Below are 27,501 nucleotides of genomic sequence, written 5' to 3'. Positions count from 1 at the left end.
TAATTCACAACTCTGGAGTTGTTTGCACGAAAAAACAATGGATGGGAACCGAGCAGAGCTGAGTGGCCAAACTGTGGTATTAGGCCAAAACTATTGGCTGGGTTAGATGCATAAAAAATTATATTCAATTTGCAACCTGATGGAGGTCAGTATAGATGGACTAAAAGAACAAGTCCCACACACAGCTAGAAGCCTAAATATTTTTTCAGAGCTAGATGCAGATAAAAATTATTTTTAATTTGCAACCTGATGGAGGTCAGTATAGCTGGACTAATAGAGAAAGTCCCACACACTGCTAGAAGGCCAAATATTTTTTCAGAGCTAGATGCAGATAAAAATTATTTTTAATTTGAAACTTGATGGAGGTCAGTATAGATGGACTAATAGAGAAAGTCCCACACACTGCTAGAAGGCCAAATATTTTTTCAGAGCTAGATGCAGAAAAAAATTATATTCAGTTTGCAACCTGATGGAGGTCAGTATAGATGGACTAATAGAACAAGTCCCACACACAGCTAGAAGCCCAAATATTTTTTCAGAGGTAGATGCAGATAAAAATTATTTTTAATTTGAAACCTGATGGAGGTCAGTATAGATGGACTAATAGAGAAAGTCCCACACACTGCTAGAAGGCCAAATATTTTTTCAGAGCTAGATGCAGACAAAAAATTACTTTGAATTTGCAACGTGATGGAGGTCAGTATAGATGGACTAATAGAACAAGTCCCACACACTGCTAGAAGGCCAAATATTTTTTCAGAGCTAGATGCAGAAAAAAATTATATTCAGTTTGCAACCTGATGGAGATCAGTATGGATGGACTAATAGAACAAGTCCCACACACTGCTAGAAGCCCAAATATTTTTTCAGAGCTAGATGTAGAAAAAAATTATATTCAATTTGCAACCTGATGGAGGTCAGTATAGATGGACTAATAGAGAAAGTCCCACACACTGCTAGAAGGCCAAATATTTTTTCAGAGCTAGATGCAGACAAAAAATTATATTCAGTTTGCAACCTGATGGAGGTCAGTATAGATGGACTAATAGAACAAGTCCCACACACAGCTAGAAGCCCAAATATTTTTTCAGAGGTAGATGCAGAAAAAAAATATATTCAGTTTGCAACCTGATGGAGGTCAGTATAGATTGACTAATAGATAAAGTCCCACACACTGCTAGAAGGCCAAATATTTTTTCAGAGCTAGATGCAGACAAAAAATTATTTTTAATTTGCAACCTGATGGAGGTCAGTATAGATGGACTAATAGAACAAGTCCCACACACTGCTAGAAGCCCAAATATTTTTTCAGAGCTAGATGCAGAAAAAAATTATATTCAATTTGCAACCTGATGGAGGTCAGTATAGATGGACTAATAGAGAAAGTCCCACACACTGCTAGAAGGCCAAATATTTTTTCAGAGCTAGATGCAGACAAAAAATTATTTTGAATTTGCAACCTGATGGAGGTCAGTATAGGTGGACTAATAGAACAAGTCCCACACACTGCTAGAAGGCCAAATATTTTTTCAGAGCTAGATGCAGAAAAAAATTATATTCAGTTTGCAACCTGATGGAGGTCAGTATAGATCGACTAATAGAACAAGTCCCACACACAGCTAGAAGCCCAAATATTTTTTCAGAGGTAGATGCAGAAAAAAATTATATTCAGTTTGCAACCTGATGGAGGTCAGTATAGATGGACTAATAGAACAAGTCCCACACACTGCTAGAAGGCTAAATATTTTTTCAGAGCTAGATGCAGACAAAAAATTATTTTTAATTTGCAACCTGATGGAGGTCAGTATAGATGGACTAATAGAACAAGTCCCACACACTGCTAGAAGGCCAAATATTTTTTCTGAGCTAGATGCAGATAAAAATTATTTTTAATTTGCAACCTGATGGAGGTCAGTATAGATGGACTAATAAAGAAAGTCCCACACACTGCTAGAAGGCCAAATATTTTTTCAGAGCCAGATGCAGACAAAAAAATATTTTGAATTTGCAACCTGATGGAGGTCAGTATAGATGGACTAATAGAACAAGTCCCACACACTGCTAGAAGGCCAAATATTTTTTCAGAGCTAGATGCAGAAAAAAATTATATTCAGTTTGCAACCTGATGGAGGTCAGTATAGATGGACTAATAGAACAAGTCCCACACACTGCTAGAAGCCCAAATATTTTTTCAGAGCTAGATGCAGAAAAAAATTATATTCAATTTGCAACCTGATGGAGGTCAGTATAGATGGACTAATAGAGAAAGTCCCACACACTGCTAGAAGGCCAAATATTTTTTCAGAGCTAGATGCAGACAAAAAATTATTTTGAATTTGCAACCTGATGGAGGTCAGTATAGATGGACTAATATAGAAAGTCCCACACACTGCTAGAAGGCCAAATATTTTTGCAGAGCTAGATGCAGACAAAAAATTATTTTTAATTTGCAACCTGATGGAGGTCAGTATAGATGGACTAATAGAGAAAGTCCCACACACTGCTAGAAGGCCAAATATTTTTTCAGAGCTAGATGCAGACAAAAAATTATTTTGAATTTGCAACGCGATGGAGGTCAGTATAGATGGACTAATAGAGAAAGTCCCACACACTGCTAAAAGGCCAAATATTTTTACAGAGCTAGATGCAGAAAAAAATTATATTCAGTTTGCAACCTGATGGAGGTCAGTATAGATGGACTAATAGAACAAGTCCCACACACTGCTAGAAGGCCAAATATTTTTTCAGAGCTAGATGCAGAAAAAAATTATATTCAATTTGCAACCTGATGGAGGTCAGTATAGATGGACTAATAGAATGATGCTATGCCCAAAAGATTTTACTTCACTAGGTGCAGTAAAAAAATTGGCATTCTATACACAGGTGGTATATCTTGCAACACAGATAGGCTACTCCACTGACTAACACACTCTGCAATAGGCCAAAAAGGATTAGCTTTGCTAGATTCAGCCAAATGCTGTGAAAAAAACTTGCACAGCACTGGCACAGACCTGCCTGGCAAAAACTGATAGGAACTGATGTAACCTAGTCCTGAAAAGGACTGCAATTACAATTAGTCTTTACTCCCACAACCTATCTATTTAAGAGCACAGACCTGCCTGATAAAAGTCGTAGGAAATGCTGTAACCTAGTCCTTAACCCCTTACTTACCGGGGACGTATTAGTACGCATATTTGCGTACTGCCCGTTCAGTGAGGGCTGCTGCGCTGAGCCCTCACTGAACGGAGCACATGTCAGCTGATTATTACAGCTGACATGTGCCCGCAACAGCCGCGGGTGGAATCGCGATCCACCCGCGGCTGTTAACATGTTAAATGCCGCTGTCAATCTCCGACAGCAGCATTTAACGCGCGCTTCCGGGCAGCGCGTCATAAGCCCCGCCCACCGGCGACCCCATCACGTGATCGCGGGTCGCCGATGGGCGTGCATAACAACCCAGGGTCTGCAGTGGACGCCTGTGGTTGTCATGATCTTGTCGCTATGAGCGCCACCTAGTGGTCGGCGCTCATAGCACAGGACCATTTCTGCTGCATGCAGGGGACCTGCTCGTCCCCTGTATGTAGCAGAGGCGATCGGACAGTTGCTGCTTCTAGTCTCCTATGGAGACTATAGAAGCATGCAAAAAGTAAAAAAAAAAGTTTTTAAAAATATAAAAAAAAAATAAAAAAATATAAAAGTTTAAATCAACCCTCTTTCGCCCCATTCAAAATAAAATATATATATAAAAAAAAAACCCACATACGCATATTTGGTATCGCCGCATTCAGAATCGCCCGATCTATCAATATAAAAAAAGAATTAATCCGATCGGTAAACGGCGTAACGAGAAAAAAATTCTAAACGCCAGAATTACGTTTTTTGGTCGCCGCAAAATTGCAATAAAATGCAATAACGGGCGATCAAAACATCGGATCTACCCCAAATGTTATCAATAAAAACGTCAGCCTGGCATGCAAAAAATAAGCAATCAACCAGCCCCAGATCACGAAAAATGGAGACGCTACGGGGCTTAGAAAATGGCGCTATTTTTTTTTTTTTTTTCTTAACCAAATTTTGGAATTTTTTTTCACCACTTAAATATAAAAGAACCTATACATGTTTGGTGTCTATGAACTCGTAATGACCTGTAGAATAAGAAGGGCAGGTCAGTTTTAGCATTCAGTGAACGTGGTAAAAAAAATAAATAAAAAAACAACTGTGGTATTGCACTTTTTTTGCAATTTTACTGCACTTGGAAATTTTTTCCCGTTTTCCCGTATAGGATATGGTAAAACTAGTAATGGCGTTGAAAAGTACAACTCGTCCCGCAAAAAATAAGCCCTCACATGGCCATATTGACCAAAAAATAAAAATGCTATGGCTCTGGGAACAAGGGGAGCAAAAACGAAAATGCAAAAACGGAAAATGCTCCGGGGCTTAAGGGGTTAAAAGGACTGCAATCACAACTATTCCCTACTCCCAAGCTATCTGTAGATTTGTGCGAAAATTGGCTTGAAATTAACAAGGTATAGCGCACACAGCAACAGCGGTGCCGTCTAACACGCAGCTGCAGCAGTGAGAAAATGGTGGCGACGGGGAAAATGGCTTGGTCTTATAGGGCAAGGACATGTGACATACACTGCCAATGACACATGCCCTTGCTTGTGTGAAAAAAAGCACTTCGCTCCGTGTGTGCGCTGCTGATAGGCTGACAGATTGCACCTCCCCACTGCAAATGCGGGAAAGAGAAAAAAAAATGGAGATCTTCATTATTCCTGCAGAGATCCATCCCCTGCCCCTCCCCCCGCCCCGCTGTACACTCAAACTGCGTATTAACATTAATTTTCATCATTACTGAGAAAAAATCCAGTTATGATTTTGGTGCACGAACAGTTATCGAACATAACCTCGAACAGCCGAATTTTTCTCAAATCGTTCGTGTTCGCCGAATGGCTCGAACACCGCCCAAAACAGCTCGAATTTGAGATTGACGAACAGTTCGAGTCGAACAACGCTCATCTCTAGTCAGAACAGCAGAAAACCCCGAAAAGTGACCACATTGTAGAAATTGCACCTCTTAATAAATTCATCTATGGATGTAGTGACTATTTTGTAACATCCACGCCAGGCTTTTATTTCTGGAGAATTGCAAATATGCCAGTTTAGTACCCATACTTTGTGCCCCAACACAGTGTAGAGCTCCAATATTTTGTAGGGCCCCCATACATTGTACCCTGCTTGTGCTTCTGGGGATACGCAACCTGTAAATTGCTCTCTTGCACTACAATAATGGCAAACATGTGGCCCCTTACTGCGGTTTAGGCACAGTGGGGCTCACAAGGAGGGGGCATTTGGATTTAGTAGCGCAGAATTCACTGGATTTTATTTAAGGGGGCGATGTCACTTTTCCAGAGTTTGTTCTAGCAGTAACATGGGAACTCCCTATAGTTCCAGTGACAGATGACTGTCCCGAGTGGGGGTTGCTTTTGTGCGGAATAAACTAAGGTTTTATTTATAATATTTTTTGATTGCTTCCAGAATAAGGCTGGGATCACAATCTTGTGTTCTACGCTGAGCACTTACGTCGGGTTTCCGTGTAAATTACACAAAAATGCGATTCAGACGAAACCCCCAATGGAACCACCCACCATAATGAGGCATATAGAGACAATTTGGAGTCCGTCTGGTGTCTGCTCCGATGTTGTCCATCTTTGGTCAGATCTGTGTGCACTGAAAAGACACCTAAAATGATGGGCACCGCCAGAACACGGACCAGTCCAAAGTGACTCCATCTACCTCATAAATGAGTGGTTCCGTCTGGGGTTTTGTCTGAATCGCGATTTTAGAGAATTTACATGGAAACCCGGATGTAAGCGCTCAGCAGAGGATAAATGTGAGCCGAACCTTATTCCAATTTTTGGGAAGGTAGAATGAACAAATAGACAGCAGTACCATAATAGTTCTTAGTTTTATTTTTGCATGGTTCAGCGTATAAGTGATAAGGCGGATTTATTCTTCGGGTCGGTGCGATTACAGCGATACCAGATTAATATGGTTTTTTTTTTAGGTTTTGCTGCTATCACATAGTAAAAATCCTTTTTTATAAGAAGTAGTTTTTATGTCGCCATATTCTGAGAGCTGTAACTTTTTTATTTTTTGGTGAAAAGAGCTGTATGAGTGCTTATTTTTGCAGGACGAGTTGCAGATTTTTTGGCACCATTTTGGGATACATAATATTTTTTGATCACTTTTTATTTACTCTTTTTGTGAGTCAATATGATGAAAAAGCGACATTTTTGGTGTGCTTTTTATTAATTTTTCTTTTTTAAGGCGTTCGCCAAACGGAATAAATAACGTGCCAAATCTATAGAGCGGGTCGTTCAGGACGCGGCAATACTAATTATGTATATGTTTTTTGTTTATTTTTGTTTTATCACAAACGCTGCGTGGCGAAACGGCTTTTTGTGATTTGTGTGCTTCTGTTTTGTTTTTGTTTTTTAACTTTTTTACATATTTTATTCTACTTATAGCTGGATCTCACAGGCCACCTTACCCTGAGGTCATCACATGATCTCAGGGTACCATGGTAGCCATCGGGACCCGCGATTTTGTCTTTGCAACAACTTAAATACTGCTGTCGCGATTGGCAGCAGTATTTAAGGAGTTAATTGGCCCCGATCGGTGACAAAACCGGCCAGGGCCGATACAGCTGACACCCGAGGGAATTGCCGCTGCTGGGTGGCGCTATTCCCTTATTCCAGATCGCCATTTTAAAACAGGGATCTGGAATAAGGCCCCTTAACAACTGAGGTTTTAATGCGTATCGGTCCCATAGGTCTATGGGAAAGAGCTTGCAAGCACTGTGTTCCTTGCCTAGTGAACTGTCCATCTCTGATAAGACTGCAGAGGTGACTGGTAGCCTAAGCAATAAGTTGTACACAATAACATTAAAAATTCCTCTGTTCTTGGGAATGGATTTGTAATAAAAAATAAATGACAAAGTCGCTTATTTTTACGAGGACTTTATCATTTTAACCATTTATGATGATGGGAAAACCCCTTAAAGGCTCTGTTTGACTCATAGCTGAGTCATGAACAGGAAATTGGATATGTTAAAAGATTTTTTGTTCCCGACATATGATGTCCTACATTGGGTTCCCAAGTAAAGAATATGCTCCAGAGTTAAACCCACACCATACCCAGTAGATGTAGGCATTGTTACACAGCCGGCATCTGGCTGTACCCACAATCTGGCTGTACCCACAGGAACTAGAGAATGCCAAGATAGGTGTTTAACTATTTAAATGCCTGTCAGTCAATCACTCATAGCGGCATATAAAAGGCAAGATTACAGGGCTGCCAAAGAATTGTCATGATAGCCGATAACTGCTGAAGGTCTTCTGGCAGCCATCATAGCCTCTCTGTGAAGCTCAGCCAATGGGAAAACAATGCTGAAGTATTGCAGTATACAGAAGAAGCTATCAAACGATTGCAGGTTCAAGCCTCCTAAGGGTACTAAAAATCGAAACTAAAACCTAAACCACTCTTCTTTTCACAGTTTAAGAAATAAAGAAATGAGAATATTACGTATTGCCGTATTAGGTCGATCTATCAAAATATAAAATTAACCCCTACGGAAAATGCTGTGACAAAAAAAATAAATTGAAATCCAAAATTGTGATTTTTTTCAGCTGCCATTTCATCCTGAAAAAAAAATGCAATAAAAAGTGACCAAGATGTATGTACCTAAAAATGGCATCAATAAGCCTTTCATCAATGGAAAAAAAAAAGTAATTTTTTTTCATCATTTAAATATAAAAAAAAATTCTATTCAAGTTTGCTATTGCCCTAACCAAGTTACTGCACAATGAGCACTTGTTTCCATTTTTAAGTATACTGGATTGTAAAATGACTGGTGTTATTCAAAAGCACTACCCGTTCCATAAAACCAAACCCTCATGCGGCTATATTGAAGGGAAAAAAAAAATCATGGCTCTTAAAAGAAGGGGAGGGAAAAAGGAATTTGTAAAAACAAAACGTGGTTGGAAGAAGTTAAAAAAAAAATTACATAAAAGGGGCTGTTCGTGTAAAATGCTAAATGACTTTTTTATGTATTGTTGAGTGTCTACTTTCAGAAAGTTTTATTTGTATGTCATAGGTGGGAAAACTCAGAAACCCATCAGCAAAAAGGAAAATTGACACCATAAAACAGGTATCCTGTTGTTTATAATCATGTTGGATTCTCGGTGATTGCAGCTCGTATTGTGTTGTTTAAATAAATGATAACACTAGGATCAAGCTTTCAAGTACACATACAGATGGAACAGATGGTTTTTTTTCATATATTGTTTATTAGCGTGTTTGAAGAGGAAAAAAAGGAAAAAATACCTTTCATTAGCTTGTTCCTTGCTGGTTTTCAGTCTACTTGATATAATAATATCTTTAAGTGTCTGGGAAAGAAAGAAATAACATCGGACCATATTAAAACAAGTAACATTTCAGTCTTGCAAAGCTGACAATTTTCTCTGCTATCAAAAGAAAAGAAAAGATTTTAATACAGTTAAAGTCTCAATTGAAATATACAGTGCTGGCCAAAAGTATTGGCACCCCTGCAATTCTGTCAGATAATACTCAGTTTCTTCCTGAAATCATTGCAATCACAAATTCTTTGGGATTATTCTCTTCATTTAATTTGTCTTCAATAAAAAAAACACAAAAAGAATTGTCCTAAAGCCAAATTGGATATAATTCCACACCAAACCTAAAAAAGGGGGTGGACAAAAGTATTGGCACTGTTTGAAAAATCACGTGATGCTTCTCTAATTCGTGTAATTAACAGCACCTGTAACTTACCTGTGGCACCTAACAGGTGTTGGCAATAACTAAATCACACTTGCAGCCAGTTAACATGGATTAAAGTTGACTCAACCTCTGTCCTGTGTCCTTGTGTGTACCACATTGAGCATGGAGAAAAGAAAGAAGACCAAAGAACTGTCTGAGGACTTGAGAAACCAAATTGTGAGGAAGCATGAGCAATCTCAAGGCTACAAGTCCATCTCCAAAGACCTGAATGTTCCTGTGTCTTCCGTGCGCAGTGTCATCAAGAAGTTTAAAGCCCATGGCACTGTGGCTAACCTCCCTAGATGTGGACGGAAAAGAAAAATTGACGAGAGATTTCAAAGCAAGATTGTGCGGATGGTGGCTAAAGAACCTCGACTAACATCCAAACAAGTTCAAGCTGCCCTGCAGTCCGAGGGTACAACAGTGTCAACCCGTACTATCCGTCGGCGTCTGAATGAAAAGGGACTGTATGGTAGGATACCCAGGAAGACCCCACTTCTTACCCCGAGACATAAAAAAGCCAGGCTGGAGTTTGCCAAAACTTACCAGAAAAAGCATAAAACGTTTTGGAAGAATGTTCTCTGGTCAGATGAGACAAAAGTAGAGCTTTTTGGGAAAAAGCATCAACATAGAGTGTACAGAGAAAAAAAAGAGGCATTCAAAGAAAAGAACACGGTCCCTACAGTCAAACATGGCGGAGGTTCCCTGATGTTTTGGGGTTGCTTTGCTGCCTCTGGCACTGGACTGCTTGACCGTGTGCATGGCATTATGAAGTATGAAGACTACCAACAAATTTTGCAGCATAATGTAGGGCCCAGTGTGAGAAAGCTGGGTCTCCCTCAGAGGTCATGGGTCTTCCAGCAGGACAATGACCCAAAACACACTTCCAAAAGCACTATAAAATGGTTTGAGAGAAAGCACTGGAGACTTCTAAGGTGGCCAGCAATGAGTCCAGACCTGAATCCCATAGAACACCTGTGGAGAGATCTCAAAATGGCAGTTTGGAGAAGGCACCCTTCAAATATCAGGGACCTGGAGCAGTTTGCCAAAGAAGAATGGTCTAAAATTCCAGCAGAGCATTGTAAGAAACTCATTGATGGTTACCCTGTTCGCAGTTATTTTGGCTAAAGGTTGTGCAACCAAGTATTAGGCTGAGGGTGCCAATACTTTTTTCTGGCCCATTTTTGGAGTTTTGTGTGAAATGATCAATGATTTGATTTTTGCTTCATTCTCTTTTGTGTTTTTTCCTTGCAAGCAAATTAAATGAAGAGAATAATACCAAAGAATTCGTGATTGCAATCATTTTCAGGAAGAAACTGAGTATTATCTGACAGAATTGCAGGGGTGCCAATACTTTTGGCCAGCACTGTATATATGATCATTTCAAGTCTAGTATTACGTGCTATTCCTTTATAACCAATTTATTTCTGGTACCACAGTATGGTGGCCAATGAGCACTCATGTCACCCTATTTAAATCCCCAGTCTCCTTTCACCATTGCTGGCATTGTATTCTAGTAATACTACCCTGGCAAACTTATTGTGGATTCCCATACTTTGACCAGGCTATGTTTGTGACAATTCCTCTGATTAACTCTGACTGCCTGTCACCAATCGACTTATTATCCATCCATGATCACCCACACTCTGACTCGGTGTCCCCTGATCTGTCCTGGACCCGTTCATCTGGAATCTGTGTCCAGGTTTTTGTTACCCATCTGAGAGCAGCATAATGTAGGGAAAGTGACCCTGATTCCAGTGATGTATCACTTACCTTACTGTTTGCTGCAGTTTTGATAAGATCACTGTTTTACCTTCTGCAAAATCTACCAGTTTTGTGAATGTTGATCTCTGCATAACCTCAACCAAACCACTGATTGGCAGCTTTCTATGTACGCTGTGCATAGGCAGAAAGCTGCAAATCAATGGTGGGGTTAAACAGAGCTCATTAATATGGAGGATTATCTGACAGCAGGTTAACTATTCCACTAGTTATAATCTCCATCTGATAAAACAGTGATTTTATGAAAACTGCATTAAGCACCCCAGTAAGTGACATTGTTGGAATCGGGGTCTCTGCCCTTACACTGTGTTGCTCTCAGAGATTAGGTGGCTAAAAAACCTGGTGACAGATTCCCTTTAAATGCCACTGTAAATTAGAACAGCGGTATTTAAAGGGCTAAAGCACCCTCTCCCACCAAAACCCTTACCCCCATTATCCCTTACTAACAGAGCAACAAATAACTTGAAGATCCATTCATCCACTTTTGTACAAACGTAAATAGCGAAATATATAAAATAAAAAACAAACATTTGGTATTGGCACATGTTTAATTGCCTGAAATAAACTATCTATCCCATAAAGTTACCACCGAAATTGGGGAAAAAATGCTGTAATTTTCGTATTTTTGGTCATTGCAATATCCAGCACAATGGTATCCATAAAATGCACTTGCATAGTCTATTGTAGTAAAAATAAGAATGTTACGGGTCTCAGAAAATTGTGACAACCCTTTTCATTTTCTTAAGTTTTTAAATTTTGTGACCCACTAAACTATTTGAAATAAAATAAAAAATAAACCTTACAAATTTAGCATCACCGTAATCATACTGATCTAGAGAATCATATTGCCAGGTCATTTTAACCAAACAATAAAAGGTGTAAAAACAAGATCCAAAAAACAATGAGTCTCGTATTCTCCAAAGAGAAGTGGAAAGTTTGTCCCAGCAAACCCATTGTTGAGTTGAATAATGTTTAGTTACACATTATTTGGTAGCCATCTGTTTAAGTCCAGTAAGTTATATGTATATCTATGATATTAGATAGTCCTATTGCCCAGAATATTTAAAGGGATTTTCATTTTACGAACAATCCGTTTCATGGCTGCAGTTTATTTAAAAACAACAACAAACAGTCCTTTACTCACCAACTTCTAATCCAGCGCTGAGTCTCTGCAGCTGATCCTTGTGACTGTTCTTGTCTACTGTGCAGACGTCACATCAACAGCAATGCTGCCAATCAGTGCATTCAGCGGTTTGGGATGTCAAGTTGGGCAGGGCTGCTGAGCTCATTTATCGACTGCTGTGCAGTCGATGTGACGTCAGTGCTACACATAACAGACACCGGGAACAGCAGCAGTGACTCAGCGCTGCAGATAATAACAGACACCAGGAACAGCAGCAGTGACTCAGCGCTGCAGATAATAACAGACACCAGGAACAGCCGCAGTGACTCAGTGCTGCAGATAATAACAGAGTGCTGGAAATGGAGATAATGAGTAAATCAGAGTATTTTTTTTTTAAAACAAACAGCAGTTGTAGGATAGGAAAATCCAACAAAAGCAAGTCTAATTTAAGTAGACTTCAAAGAATTTTACTGTATACCAAAATTATCTAACAGATGTCATATTAGATGGAATCGGATTGTCGCATTCCAGTTAACTGTTTTGCTGCTACTAATGGTACTTACCAGCACAAATATGACTGCAAATACAAGGATGACTACTGGAAGTAACAGTGTCTTTGAGTATCTCCATGGCGTCTAGAATAGAAACAGATTCAGCTTGAGATAAACCCATTTGCTAAAGTGAGTAAAACATACGGTACATGTGACGCGCCCCCTGGGCCATATTCTTTAGGGGGAATATCCGGAGCCGGATCAGATGGGGGTTGTAGTCTTCCGAGTGGCTGTGACCCGGTCCGTGCCCAGGGTGTCAAACTCAGTTGTATGTGGCAGTCCTACAGATGTTACTAAGTTCTTAATGTCGACTACGCCACCCGTTGTGTTGCGGTCACTGTGGCCGCCGCTGCAGCAGGGTCCGCTGAGGCTGGTGGTGTTGGTGCAGCTTGATAGGATAACCCCCAACGGGAGGGGTATAGCCTCAGGGGGATCAGGTGCAGAGGATGGGGGTTGTGGTGATGCAGTGTAGACGGCAATCAGAGACAGAGTCGGGTTATGCAGTTTAGGATGTTTACTCACTGCTGATGTTCCGGTCACTCCAGCTTCGAGTGACCTCCCGAGCCGTGCTGCGTCCACCAGGTTCTGGATCCAGCCAACCCCCAAGCGAGTCCGGAGCGTGACCCTGAGCTCTCCTTCTGTCCTTTCTCTGGCCGTCCCCACTAGTGATCCACCCAGGTCCAGCTCCCTCGGGCCTTCTGTTGGGAGACCCTTGGCCTTGGGTTCCCTGACCCTCCACGTGGTATGCCTTCGGGGTGGATGTGGTGGGTGGCCGTGGCAGACGCTGCCCACGGCCTCCGGTCTCTGGCTGGGGTGTGTTTTTGCCCCCACCAGCTTGGGTTCCGGTACCCTGATGCCGACTCTTCACCCGTGGATTGGATTTGGGGTCTCAGAGTCCTCTCTTCTGTTTCCCCCTCTGGGTCTCTCTTGCTTTCTCCTCTCTCTCTCTGGGGCTGCTCTGCTCCTCTTCTGCAAAGACTGACTGACTGACCCTGTTCTTAGTTGGTGCCCACCTTATATACACCCTCTATGTGTGAGCTCAGGTGACCAGCACCCAATGAGCTCCTATCTTTACCCAGGCTGCTCCCCCTATCTGCCCCTACACTACTTGGGATGTACCACCCCCCTCCCACTCCAGCCAGGAACAGACTCGGTCGTACCTGCACATTTCTAAGTGGGAGTACCGTCGGTCTGCTCCTCGGAAATGGGATGTGTGTAGTGCATGCAGCCTACCGAGCTCAGTTCCACACTCCTTCCTTACCCGGGAGTGGAATATCACACCTCTGGGTTGAGGTGCAATACCCCTGTAGCAGCCGAATCCTCAGGGTGCTACATTCCCCCCTGGTAAATCACAGCACGTCCTCGGGCTGTAAGACAAAAACATCACAAAACATACAAAAATTTTCATATAAACATAAACATATAAAACTTTATATATATATAAAACATTCTCGTCGTCTCTTGTTCCTCCTCCGGTCACTGGGCAACTGTTGACCGGGCAAAGTGCGACAGTTCCTTTTCCTTAAGGTGGTTTTACAGTAAAACCAGTAGGGGGCTCTTTAAGACGCGCAACTATATACAAGGGTATGGCCGCTCTCAGTCCTCGGCCAGTTAAGGAGGGAAAGGGAATGGCTGCTCACAGTCCTCAGCCTGTGGGATTAAGGGTAAACGGGTGAACAGTTCACTCAGCTGGTCCCAACGGGGACTATATTTGCAGTAACAGTTTCTTTATACCCCGGTCGGGTAACTATTTACAGCACCTGCTCCGCTGCAACAACGTCTTCCTCCTGCTCCTTCTTTGGGGATCTCAGCTTCAGACCCGTCCGGATCCTCTTGCTCTTCCTCCTCACATCGCAGCTCCTCCTCTGTCAGGCGATGCACATGGAGGGCGTAAGGTCCTTTGGCACACTTGTGCCGGGTAAAGGTGACCTCGTCCCCGATATAAAGGTCACGACCTCTGTGCCCCTCCGGCAGATGGGACTCCACATCTCTGCGCGTGACAAAGACGTCGCCGGGGGTGTTGTGGTCTCTGATGAAGCCCCACCCATGCTGCATGTTGAACTTAATTACAGTCCCAGTGGTGCGGGGACTGTGCGCTGCACGGGGGTCCCTCCTGGTTCGGCTCTTCTGCTCGGCGCTCCTTATTTGGGCCTGTTGTTCCCGGACCCGCCTCTCTCTCCGCTCCCTCGCAAACTCCTCGAGCTGCTGTCGGCAGCACTCAGCACGCTCCGCTGCAGCTGCCCTGGTTTCTTGAGTGAACCCCATTAGGTCTTCTCCGGTGGGGTCCCACTCAAATTGGGTCTCTTCAAGCGGGGGCGAGATCCTTATAACGGGCTTCGGAGCCGGAATCAGGGGTGCACACATGGCCCCAACTCTCCTCTGGTGCTCCAGTTCATAATATTTCTGGGGCCAGATGAAAGGCTGCCCATCCGGCCACGTGTGCTGGGCAAACAAGTCCTCTCCCAGACGCGGCACCCTTGGTTTTACGGGTGCGGGCGCGGTGGTGGTGGCGCCCGGGTTGCCCAGGCCTTGCGGCCAGGCCTGGGGCACCTGGAAGGTGAAGGGCACCGTTAGGACGGCGGCGCCCTGGGCTACCTGGCCTTGCGGCCAGGCCGGAGGCTCCGCGGAGGTAGGGGGCGCTGTTGGTGATGCGACGCCCGGGAATTCTAGGCCCTGCGACCAGGCTGGTGTTACTTCCTGTTTTGCCACGCTCGGGGTCGGTGCGCATGGCGTCACAGGGGTCGCGGCGGCGGCTTCCGGTTGGGGCCTAGTCTGCGTCGGTGACATGGCGTTTTCGGGCACAGCAGGGGGACTTTCGGACTCTGCGACGGGGAGCTGGGGCAGGTAAGCGGTGTCCCGGTTTGGGGTATAGACGTCCCCTTTACCTGCCTCCATGCGTTCGGCTCCCTTCTCGGCGCCGTCTCCGGCCTTGGGTCCTCCCGCGCCATCCTCAGAGGCGGTCTGTCTCCTCATCTTGGCTGGCGTGCTCCGGGTCTTGGTTTGCTGGGCCATCTCTCGGCTCCACTCCGCCAATGTCTCTCGCTGTACCCGGGCCATCCTCCGTGCGAGGCCCTCCAGGGCAGTCTGTGCACACTCCCGGTCTCGGGGGAGCTGTGCAAGGACCTCCACTAGGCCTAGTGGGGTCGTGGTTTCCAGCAGGCTCCTGACCAACGGGTCGGTGCTGCTCTGCTCTCTCGCCATCTCCGGGTGAGCTCCTCCGCTACTCTTCTCCAGGCTTCTTGCCTCCGGGTGCGCTCGCTCCAGACTGCTCCAGGCGGCACCCATCTTCGTTCTTTTCTTCAGGCACGCAGTACCCGGTTGTTGCGGGCACGTAATCCTGCCGACTACGCCAAAGTTGACGCGCCCCCTGGGCCATATTCTTTAGGGGGAATATCCGGAGCCGGATCAGATGGGGGTTGTAGTCTTCCGAGTGGCTGTGACCCGGTCCGTGCCCAGGGTGTCAAACTCAGTTGTATGTGGCAGTCCTACAGATGTTACTAAGTTCTTAATGTCGACTACGCCACCCGTTGTGTTGCGGTCACTGTGGCCGCCGCTGCAGCAGGGTCCGCTGAGGCTGGTGGTGTTGGTGCAGCTTGATAGGATAACCCCCAACGGGAGGGGTATAGCCTCAGGGGGATCAGGTGCAGAGGATGGGGGTTGTGGTGATGCAGTGTAGACGGCAATCAGAGACAGAGTCGGGTTATGCAGTTTAGGATGTTTACTCACTGCTGATGTTCCGGTCACTCCAGCTTCGAGTGACCTCCCGAGCCGTGCTGCGTCCACCAGGTTCTGGATCCAGCCAACCCCCAAGCGAGTCCGGAGCGTGACCCTGAGCTCTCCTTCTGTCCTTTCTCTGGCCGTCCCCACTAGTGATCCACCCAGGTCCAGCTCCCTCGGGCCTTCTGTTGGGAGACCCTTGGCCTTGGGTTCCCTGACCCTCCACGTGGTATGCCTTCGGGGTGGATGTGGTGGGTGGCCGTGGCAGACGCTGCCCACGGCCTCCGGTCTCTGGCTGGGGTGTGTTTTTGCCCCCACCAGCTTGGGTTCCGGTACCCTGATGCCGACTCTTCACCCGTGGATTGGATTTGGGGTCTCAGAGTCCTCTCTTCTGTTTCCCCCTCTGGGTCTCTCTTGCTTTCTCCTCTCTCTCTCTGGGCTGCTCTGCTCCTCTTCTGCTCTCTTCCTCTCCTCTGCAAAGACTGACTGACTGACCCTGTTCTTAGTTGGTGCCCACCTTATATACACCCTCTATGTGTGAGCTCAGGTGACCAGCACCCAATGAGCTCCTATCTTTACCCAGGCTGCTCCCCCTATCTGCCCCTACACTACTTGGGATGTACCACCCCCCTCCCACTCCAGCCAGGAACAGACTCGGTCGTACCTGCACATTTCTAAGTGGGAGTACCGTCGGTCTGCTCCTCGGAAATGGGATGTGTGTAGTGCATGCAGCCTACCGAGCTCAGTTCCACACTCCTTCCTTACCCGGGAGTGGAATATCACACCTCTGGGTTGAGGTGCAATACCCCTGTAGCAGCCGAATCCTCAGGGTGCTACACATGTATCGCCTAAATTGAAGAGAATGTGGAACTAGTAGCTTATCGCTATTAGTTATGTCAATGATCACTACATAATAATGGCTTTTACAGGAATGAGAACAACACTGTCTACCTTGTTCTATGCTCTCTAGTGTGGGCTTGCAATAGAAAATCTGAACCTTAAAATGTGGGGAAAAAAAAACCCAAATGTTTACAATGACTACTATATAAACCTATCTGAATGCTGAAACCATTAGTATGGCCAGGGCAATGTTCATACACCACCTTCATAGCTTACCACTTATTCAATATGAACAAGAATGGCTGCACTATCTTAACATACAACAAAAATATAGCAGGAAAGGCACCTCCAGATAAAATCTTAAAACTTTATTTCATTATCAAAAAGTTAAAAATTCCATGTGCTGATGGTGAAACACACACTAGTCTAGAGTGTATTTCACCATCTGGGCGATCCTGTGTATTGGAAGCATCGCTCAGCCGACTGCCATCTAAAGTGAATAGACAGTTTTTGGCTTGATATGTCTAATTTCACTTGCAGTATAGAAAAATAATCAATCCTGGAAGCCTCAATATGGCCATTTCTCCTGTGTCCCAGAAGCTATTTTTTAATATGACAATACCAGGCCACATGTTGCCTGAGCTACTGTGAACAGCCGGCGTGGCCTAAATCTAAGACCATGTCCTGTAGCATTTCTGGACTTATCTAACATTAAGCCCATTTTTGCGTGTCCAAATGCATTCAGCGTGGCAGAACATTTGTCAGACAAGCATTAATAACCTCCATGAGAACATGCTAGGGTGTGTATGTGCGTGTATTTCTGCATACACATTGTAAAATCAATAGTTCCATATATCTCTGGGGAACTTATTTTTTTATCACCAAGTATACATATCTGTAAATTATAAGTTAAAAAAAAAGTCCTCTAAACAAGAAAAACACATTTTTGATTTTTTTTCTTATATAATAAATTTTATTGCATGCATATGTATAAGCATAGTAAAAAAAGCAGGTCCTACATACATTTAACAGAATATTTGCTGTTAAACATCAACCGTAAAAAAGAAAGTGAACTAAACTAATAATTGCATTTTTCTGTAAATTATATTGCAAAAAAATTATATAAATGCCACACTAATTTGTATGTATCCCAAAATAGTGCTAAAAATATAATACAATGTATCCTGCATAAAACAAAGCCTTATATAATCACTTCAGTAAGTTTTGGCTGCTAAAATGTGGAGAGGCAAAAATTGTAAAAATCTGGTTGTCGTTAAAAGGCATTGTTCTTTTTCAGAAAACTGTGTGTTACAAGCTGCAATAGTTATAAAACCATAAAAACAAAAAAACTGAGCATTATATACCCATTTAGGGTCCAGCGCGGGCTCTCCGCCGCTGCCCTAGTTTCTGATTAGCATAAGTGCCGCAAACAAACGACAGAAACCAGAGGAGTGGCGAGAAGACGCTGGACCTGAGGAGAGCAAGCAAAAGTTCAAAAGAAAAAAATACAAAAAACCCACTATCACAGACATTTGACAAGTTTTCAGAAAGCAGACAACCCCTCTAAGGCCTGATCATTAAAGTGTATAAGATTACAACATCTTGTATATATTTGACAGATGCGGCTCAGACTAAATTAGTCATCAGTCATACACATATACACTTGCCAATTGGTTCTCCCAGCAGGTTACTCTGATTGCTGGCTTACACAATGTCCTACAACAGTGCTCGTCTACTCGTCTAGGGCTCAGGGTACGTGCAATGACTTCTCACAAGGCACCTATAAAACCATACCTCATTTTCCATAAAGTCAAATTCAGGGGCGCAGGTATACATCAATGTGTCAAAATCCTTATAACTTGTAAACTTTGACTTGAGAATATTAAAGATATGCGCCTGGAAGAAAAAAAAAGTGATCAAATGCATTTATGCCGTAAGCAGATTCCAGATTTACAGAGTAAAATGACTAAAATTCCATTCACATTAGTGTTTCTCTAGAAATGTCACTGTTGATGTGGCAGCTGCAGATACACGGGAAGAACAGCCTCATGTGTCTCTCCACTTTAAGTTCATGTCATTTTACCGTAGTTGATATTTGGTGCCCTTACTTTGACGTATGTTAAAAGAAAAAAGCTTAATAATGTATGGCTATTATTGTTTGACCTCTGCGTTAAAGGGGCTGTTTCCTTAAGCCCATTCTTTCCTTATGTCCTTTTTGGTTTTAGGAATGTCACAAAGCGATGTGCCCGGCCTGAGATCCCCTCTATTAAATAAAAGAATGGATTTTGCTAGGGCTGATTTGGCCCCGTTCATGAATAAGATGATTGTTCTAGAGAGAATGTACAAATTACTTCAGTTTCCAGTGATCACCAATGGATTCCCAAGGGTTTATTTTAGAAGACGACTTTAACCCTTTTTTTGATTTTGCGCTTTAGTGTCTTCCTCCCTGTGTTCCAAGCACAATAACTTTTTTTTCTTTTTCCCTCAACATAGTCATATGAGGACGAGTTTACCGTATAATGTACTGAAAATGGGAAAAATTCCAAAAGGGGTCAAAAAGTGTTAAAAAAGGATAATTTTACTTCATAGGAGAACTAAAATTACAGATACGGGGGCTTTGAGCCAATCATTGGCTGCCATAGCAATCTTTTGGCTCCCTGAGCTACAATAGCTACAATTACTGAAATTGAGATACTCTGCTCCTGAGCCAGCATTATACAGACCTTGGTGACCTGTGATGAAAATGTATGTCATCCTGTAGACAGTTAATGTTATTGAAGAACAAACACGAATGTGGGTCTAATAACTTTAAAAATGGTCTGTCATCTATATCAGTTTTAAAAAGAGAACCTGTGTGTCCACAAACACTATCAACCTGCAGATATGGGGTTAATCTGCATGTTAATAATGTATTAAAGCTGTGCGGCCGCAGCACTGAAAGCATGGCTACCAGGAGGAAATTAACTTTATTCCTCATGGTAGCCTCCGGCTCTCAGTCACAGAGGCATGGCTTCAGTCACTGCGCATAGTGAGTGGTGGCTGAAAGCATGCACTAGGAAAAATTGACTGACAGCTGTTGTAGCATGGATACACTGCAGACAGAGCTGTCAGTCAATCAATGTGCCGGGGTGTGCTTACAGCCGCCGCTCACTGTGTACTGAGCGGTGACTGAAGCCGGTAACTGCTTGAAAATATAAAATGAATTTCCTCCTGGTAGCTGGGCCTTCATTGTGGCGGCCGCACAGCTTTAGAACAAGGACTTTAATAAAGGTAATAATTGCTGAATTTTATATGCCTTAGCGCTTTTTATCACCAGCTTTTACCTTTTGCATTTTTCAAAAAGTTTTTATATCACACACGGAACAGTGTTTATGTCCACTGGTTGCACAGTACCAAAGACAAAACCATAAATATAAAATCCCTAGCCTTGTCCAGGCACTAACTAAACAATGTGGTCCACGGCTACTCAGACATGGATCAGCCAGTCTCAATTCAGACACACAAAACAGCTATCATCCATAGTAAGTAGGGATACTTGCAATTTGGTGCACACGGCCTGTGCAGTCTCTTCTCAGAAAGATTCTGGCTTGTCTCCAGCTCCAACACAACCCACTGTGCTCAGCTTCATAGCTGACTGACCAGTGAACATAAGGCCTGGTTCTAGTCATAGCTATACAGGAGCTCTTAATCAGGACCTTTAGTGCTAGGATTTAACCCTTGCCTTCCTGGCTTTTCTACATAACCCCCCCCCCCACCCCCCTTCATCCAACCGACTGCTAACCCACGGAGTCTACAGTAATGACACGAGGGTAACTCCAAGAACCTACCCCTATTTTTGGTCCCCATTTTCTGGCCGTGCTCTTTTTGGGAACGTCAAAGTTTCTGCCACTGAGACACTTGCAATGTTGGTTTCTGACTGGGCCAACAAGCAAGGGGTTTCGAGCAAGTTCTGATCTTTCCATGGTTTTAGTAGATTGCCAAAAAATATATGGGAAAGGGATTTTTTTTTTCCTGGTTGGTGTACTTTGTAGGTGGTGACCTGTTCGACCTTTTCCACCACCTCGTAGGGTCCCTGTCATTTGGTAAGGAAAGAGCTCTCCACTGTGGGCACTAACAAGTACACAGATCTAAATTGGCTCACTCAAGAAGACCAATTATATCCCCTGGATTTTGCCTCTTGGGCCTTGAGGAAGTGATCTTTTACCGGGTTTCTTGACACAACAGGTCATTATGCTTGGCCAATCGTGGAAAACGATTATTGGATGCCAGCTCTTGAGGAACAACATTTAACACACTTACTGTACATTTTTCAGAGTATCTTTTACCACTAAGGCCCAGAGCTGGGCAGTCCAAAAATTGTCCCGGGACTCCTCCAATATTGGCTTCAAGGGATGCTGCCTCGTCCTCTTTTCTAACCAGTACAGTGAAAGGAAATTCACCGTTTACATCATGTGACCTTGTTACCATTGCCGACTTCTGGCGGCATACTAGACTACTAGGTGCTACAGCTTTAGCCCACAAGTCCCAGAACCACAAAAAGTCATGCCCGACAATTATATCTTTCAATACGTCTTTGACCACTCCTACTTCATGGGACACGGAACCACAGTCTTTGTGTAGGTCAACTCGGGCCATGGGATAGTTCTTGGAATCTCCATGGATACACCTTACCTCTCACCACCTCCCCAGGGACTAGTACATGCGGAAGTGAGGCCCCTATCTGGGGCACCAAACTTGAGTCCAGACTCCCCGGGGTCTCGACCCGTTCTAGCACCCCGGGGTGGGGAGATATACCAGAACGACTAGCCAAAGCCAGGTAACGAAGCCGGGTTTGGTCTGCAGGTATAACGAGGGCCCGTCCGGATCCAATGGCGCCAAAACTGTCTCCCTATGATCTTCCATTGAGAAGTTATGATATATCATAGGTTTTGGAGTTCAGCTACCAGACAAGGGGAGCAAAACTAGGACCATCCTGGGGGCGGCAAAGGAAGTGACCGACCAAGGGGATAACTGCTCGTGCAAGGCTGTGGTCAGTGTTTTCGTCTAAGTGAGGTCACACCGTGTATAGTATTGGATTCTGGCCCTATATAATGACGTTAACAGACTGGGCTTATATCTAACGAGGAACTGATGGCAGTCCTACTGGGTTGGCAAGGCTGTTTCACAGGTCTTCGTGAAATGGGTCTCTCAGCGTGTCGAGTGTTGTGCCACACTGGCAATCGTGTGGGCCACCCTCTCACACTCCCCGTGCCTCCCTGTGCTGTGTGGACAGAGGGTTTCTGTGTACAACTGTGCCAAGCTGACATTACATATCCTCAGGGGGTGCGGAACGTCACATTGGTTAAAAGTGGGGAGACCGTACTGCGTGACGTCATGTCGGGCTGTCAGGAGCGGTTCTTCACAGCTAATATAGGCAAAGGGGCATGACACCTCTAACAGACAAGAGTATGAGAAGTTGCCCCCTTGAACCTGGCTCTGATCCCTTTTTGGTGCCCCTTGGACGTGGTCTTAGGCGTTCTCTTTTTGGTATCTCAGAAAGGTGACCTCAGGCTTCCTTGATTGGTCAGTGATTTCTCCACAGCCAAGTATCTTTCCACGAGGCTCACAAGGTCATCTGCATTCTGGGGATTCAATTGGGAAACCCAGGTTTGTACTGATTTCGGTAGTGAGTGGATAAATCGGTCCACTACCACTCTTTCCGCCATGTGCCAAAGAGCAGATCTCAGGCTGCAGTCGTTTTTGAACCAGGTGTAACAGGTCAAACATCTGGGATAGGAGAGGCTTGTTCCTTTGGTAGTGCCAGAGGTGCACCTGTTGCACAATGACTGCCATGGTTATGCCCAATCGTGCCACAATCGCCGTCTTCAGCTTGCTGTACTCTTTGGCATTGTGCAAAACAAGTGTCTTACGGTCTGTCACCCTCTCAAAGACAGTCAGGAAATCCTCAACGTTATCCTCCAGAGTCACTTTCGGCAAGGTACTATTCTCCTCACAAGGCTACCTTCACTTTGGCTGATGGAAGGTGCAATCTCTCTGGCCCAAACAGTTTCTCTCAAGAGAACCATCTGTTGCTACACATTGACCTGGACCAATTGCTTAAAGGTATTGCCTGGTCTAACATGAAAAGTCTGCAGTCACTCTGCACTTGTGAATCTTCCCAGTGCACGCACTGTGTGCTACGAGGATTTACCATTGTTTGCTCAGAGAACGGAGGTTAGTGCATATTCCCGGCAAAAACCGTCTAGTAGGCGTTGCCTACTCAATATTGAGCAAGGCCACGCCCACTAGACGAGTTGTGCTTATTGCTTTCTTGACAATAGTTCCAGGGCAGACTACGAATACTCGAAGTGAGCAGTGCATGCGCTGGGAGGATTCACAAGTCTGCATTCACACAGAGTGACTACTGCAGACTTTTCATTTTAGACTGGACAAGCCCTTTAATAAGCTCCTCCATGCTTTCAGGCTGTGTTTGCTATGCTGTAGCTGTCCTAACCCAGGACATTCAGTCTTTAAACTTTAATCACCAGGAACCTGACTGATTTGTGAGAAACACAAGCTAACTTACAGAAACACACAAAAGATGGCTCCTTGTGCGTGTGTAACATACTTCTTTCTCTCTATATATACACTGCTCAAAAGAATAAAGAGAACACTTAAACAACAGAATATAACTCCAAGTGGATCAAACTTCTGTGAAATCAAACTGTCCACTTAGGAAGCAACACTGATTGACAATCAATTTCACATGCTGTTGTGCAAATGGAATAGACAATAGATGGAAATTATTGGCAATTTTCAAGACACCTTCAATAAAGGAGTGGTTCTGCAGGTGGGGACCACAGACCACCTCTCAGTACCAATGCTTTCTGGCTCATGTTTTGGTCACTTTTGAATGTTGGTTGTGCTTTCACACTCGTGGTAGCATGAGATGGACTCTACAACCTACAGAAGTTGCTCAGGTAGTGCAGCTCATCCAGAATGGCACATCGATGCGAGCTGTGGCAAGAAGGTTTGCTGTGTCCGTCAGCGTAGTGTCCAAATGCTGGAGGCGCTACCAGGAGACAGCACAGTACACCAGAAGACGTGGAGGGGGCCGTAGGAGGTCAACATCTCAGCAGCAGGATCGCTACCTCCACCTTTGTGCAAGTAGGAACAGGAGGAGCACTGCCAGAGCCCTGCAAAATGACCTCCAGCAGGCCACAAATGTGCATGTGTCTGCACAAACGGTTCGAAACCGACTCCATGAGGGTGGTATGAGGGCCCGACGTCCACAGATGGGGATTGTGCTCGCAGCCCAACACCGTGCAGGATGCTTGGCAGTTGCCACAGAACACCAGGATTGGCAAAGTCGCCACTGGCGCCGTGTGCTCTTCACAGATGAAAGCAGGTTCACACTGAGCACATGTGACAGACGTGACAGAGTCTGGAGATGCCGTGGAGCGCGATCTGCTGCCTGCAACATCCTTCAGCATGACCAGTTTGGCAGTGGGTCAGTAATGGTGTAGGGTGGCATTTCTTTGGAGGGCCGCACAGCCCTCCATGTGCTCGCCAGAGGTAGCCTGACTGCCATTAGGTACCGAGAAGAGATCCTCAGACCCCTTGTGAGACCATATGCTGGTGCGGTTGGCCCTGGGTTCCTCCTAATGCAGGACAATGGCAGACCTCATGTGGCTGGAGTGTGTCAGCTGTTCCTGCAAGATGAAGGCATTGAAGCTATGGACTGGCCCGCCCCTTCCCCAGACCTGAATCCGATTGAGCACATCTGGGACATCATGTCTCGCTCCATCCACCAACGTCACGTTGCACCACAGACTGTCCAGGTGCTTTAGTCCAGGTCTGGGAGGAGATCCCACAGGAGACCATCCACAACCTAATCAGGAGCATGCCCAGGCGTTGTAGGGAGGTCATACAGGCACGTGGAGGCCACACACAATACTGAGCCTCATTTTGACTTGTTTTAAGGACATTACATCAAAGTTGTATCAGCCTGTAGTGTGTTTTTCCACTTTAATTTTTGGGGTGACTCCAAATACACGCCTCCATTGGTTAATAAATTTGATTTCCATTGATGATTTTTGTGTGATTTTGTTGTGAGCACATTCAACTTTGTACAGAACAAAGTATTCAATGAGAATATTTCATTCATTCAGATCTAGGTTGTGTTATTTGAGTGTTCCCTTTATTTTTTTGAGCAGTGTATATAGATTTGCTTATATATAAGGGCTCTGCATCCTCTGGAAAAGTTTTGTGATATGGGACTTGAGCCTGCAGTCTCCATCAATTGTAGAGGTTCACTCTCCCTGGAAGCTGCTTGGAACACGAAGCCACAGAGTTTATACCACACACATAATAGTGTTTATCTCCACTGGTTGCACAGTACCAAAAACAAAACCATGGACTCCCTAGCCTTTTCCAGGCACTAACTAAACATTATAGACTACCATTCCACATAAAAACATGTGGACAGGTCCCCTTTAGATTTGGCATCGGACGTGTGACATACATACAGTTGAAACCAGAAGTTTACATACACTATATAAAAAGACACATACGCATGTTTTTCTCAATATCTGACATGAAATCAGAATAAACCTTTCCCGTTTTAGGTCAATTAGGATTACCAAAATTTTTAATATTTGCCAAATGCCAGAATAATGAGAGAAAATGTTTTAATTCATTTTTATTACATACTGCAAAGTCAAAAGTTTACATACACTAAGATTACTATGCCTTTAAACAATTCTGGACTGCCCATATGATGATGATGTAATGTGTTTGGAAGCTTCTGATGTAGATTTATTTTAATGCACACCTGAAACACACTGCTTCTTTGTGTAGCATCATGGGGAAGTCTAAAAACATCAGCCAAGATATCAGGAAGAGAATTGTGGACTTGCACAAGTCTGGCTCATCCTTGGGTACAATTTCAAGAAACCTGAAGGTGCCTCGTTCATCTAATACAAACAAGATGGAAATGTCCAGCCATCATATCGATCAAGAAGAAGATGGGTTCTGTGTCCCAGAGATGAATGTGCTTTGGTCCGACATGTGCATATCAACCCAAGGGACTAAAGCAAAAGACCTTGTTTAGATGATGGTGGAAGCTGGTAAGATTGTGTCAATATCCACAGTGAAACGAGTACTGTATCAACATGTGCTGAAAGGCCACTCTGCCAGGAAGAAGCCATTACTCCAAAAGAAACATAAAATAGGCAGATTAATGTTTGCAAATGTACACAGGAACAAAGACCTTAAGTTTTGTGGTCTGATGAAACTAAAATTGAACTTTTTGGGCATAATGACTATCGTTACGTTTGGAGAAAAAGAGGGAGAAGCTTGGAAGCCTAAGAACACCATCCCAACTGTGAAACATGGGGATGGCAGCATCATATTGTGGGGTTGTTTTGCTGCAGGAGGGACTGGTGCACTTCACAAAATAGATGGCATCATAAGAAAAGAAGATTATGTGGCAATATTGAAGCAACATCTCAAGACATCGGCCAGGAAGTTAAAGCTTGGGCGGAAATGGGTCTTCCAAATTGACAATGACCCCAAGCATACTCCCAAAATGGTAACAAATTGGCTTAAAGATAACAAAGTCAGTGTTTTGGAGTGGCCATCACAAAACCCTGATCTCAATCCTATTGAAAATCTATGGGCAAAGCTGAAAAGGCAGGTGCGAGCAAGGCGACTTACAAACCTGGATCAGTTACACCAGTTTTGTCAGGAGTAATGGGCTCAAATTCCGACCAACTATTGTGAGAAGCTTGTGGAAGGATATCCCAAATGTTTGACCCAAGTCATTAATTTTAAGGGCAATGGTACCAAATACTAATGAAATGTATGTAAACTTTTGACTTTGCATTAAGTAATAAAAATGCATTCAAATATTCTCTATCTCGCATTATTCTGGCATTTGGCAAATATTAAAAATTATGGTAATCCTAATTGACCTAAAACCAGAAAGGTTAATTTTGATTTTATGTCAGATATTGAGAACAACATACACTATATAAAAAGACAAATATGCATGTAAACTTCTCGTTTCAACTGCATATATCACAAGTCTGGTGTTTGTGTTTGAAGCAGGCTCAGGGAGCGGATCTTGCACTATGCCCAGCAGATGCCAGGCATTTTCCTGTAGAAACAGAGACTGGACCTAGCTGAACCTCTCAAATCCTACTGTCAATCACTGACCGCAACAATTAAATAGCTAGTTTCAATTGCCTCCTGGGGTGCTGATCGGTTGTCAAGGAAGTTGTGAGGCCTGCTAAAGATCCCATGGCTGCCATCTCAGTCCTCATAGACTGTACAATATCTTCAGAAATAAATGGAAATGTACCAAAGTTATATCCTCAGGATTTTTTAATTAGTGGTCCAAAGTAATACAGCAATAAAACATTGTTTTTCAACTTCCATGTTGCAATTTCAAAGAAAAAACAACATGTGCAGCAACAAAGGCACCCCTAATTAAAGGCGTCATCAGGTCAAAAGTGATAAGTCTGCAGTCACTCTGTGTGACTGCAGACTTATGAATCCCCCCAGCACTGGCAGTGTGCACTGCGAGAATTCATCGGTATGAGACACGGTAACAGAGGGTATGTACATGTTATACATAACCCCGGTCGGAACGGCCTCATTCTCCAT

The 27,501-nt window shown here is 43.9% G+C and overlaps 1 protein-coding gene across 1 annotated transcript in view; it reads right to left on the bottom strand.

Annotated features, from left to right (window-relative positions):
* Positions 1 to 27,501, bottom strand: part of DPY19L1 (dpy-19 like C-mannosyltransferase 1) — a 220,856-nt gene that overhangs the window by 67,894 nt on the left and 125,461 nt on the right. The window contains exons 14-16 of the mRNA XM_073678263.1: positions 18,649 to 18,750; positions 12,310 to 12,381; positions 8,389 to 8,450 (exon numbers count right to left, since the gene is read on the bottom strand). Coding sequence (XP_073534364.1) covers positions 8,389 to 8,450; positions 12,310 to 12,381; positions 18,649 to 18,750 — 236 coding nt within the window. The remainder of the gene's footprint in view (positions 1 to 8,388; positions 8,451 to 12,309; positions 12,382 to 18,648; positions 18,751 to 27,501) is intronic.

Source organism: Phyllobates terribilis, unplaced genomic scaffold (genome assembly GCF_046119375.1).
Source record: "Phyllobates terribilis strain yellow unplaced genomic scaffold, ASM4611937v1 Scaffold_4__5_contigs__length_816908805, whole genome shotgun sequence".
Lineage (NCBI taxonomy): Eukaryota > Metazoa > Chordata > Amphibia > Anura > Dendrobatidae > Phyllobates > Phyllobates terribilis.
The sequence above is the reverse complement of the archived record's forward strand: the minus strand, read 5'-3'. Positions and strand labels throughout refer to the sequence as shown.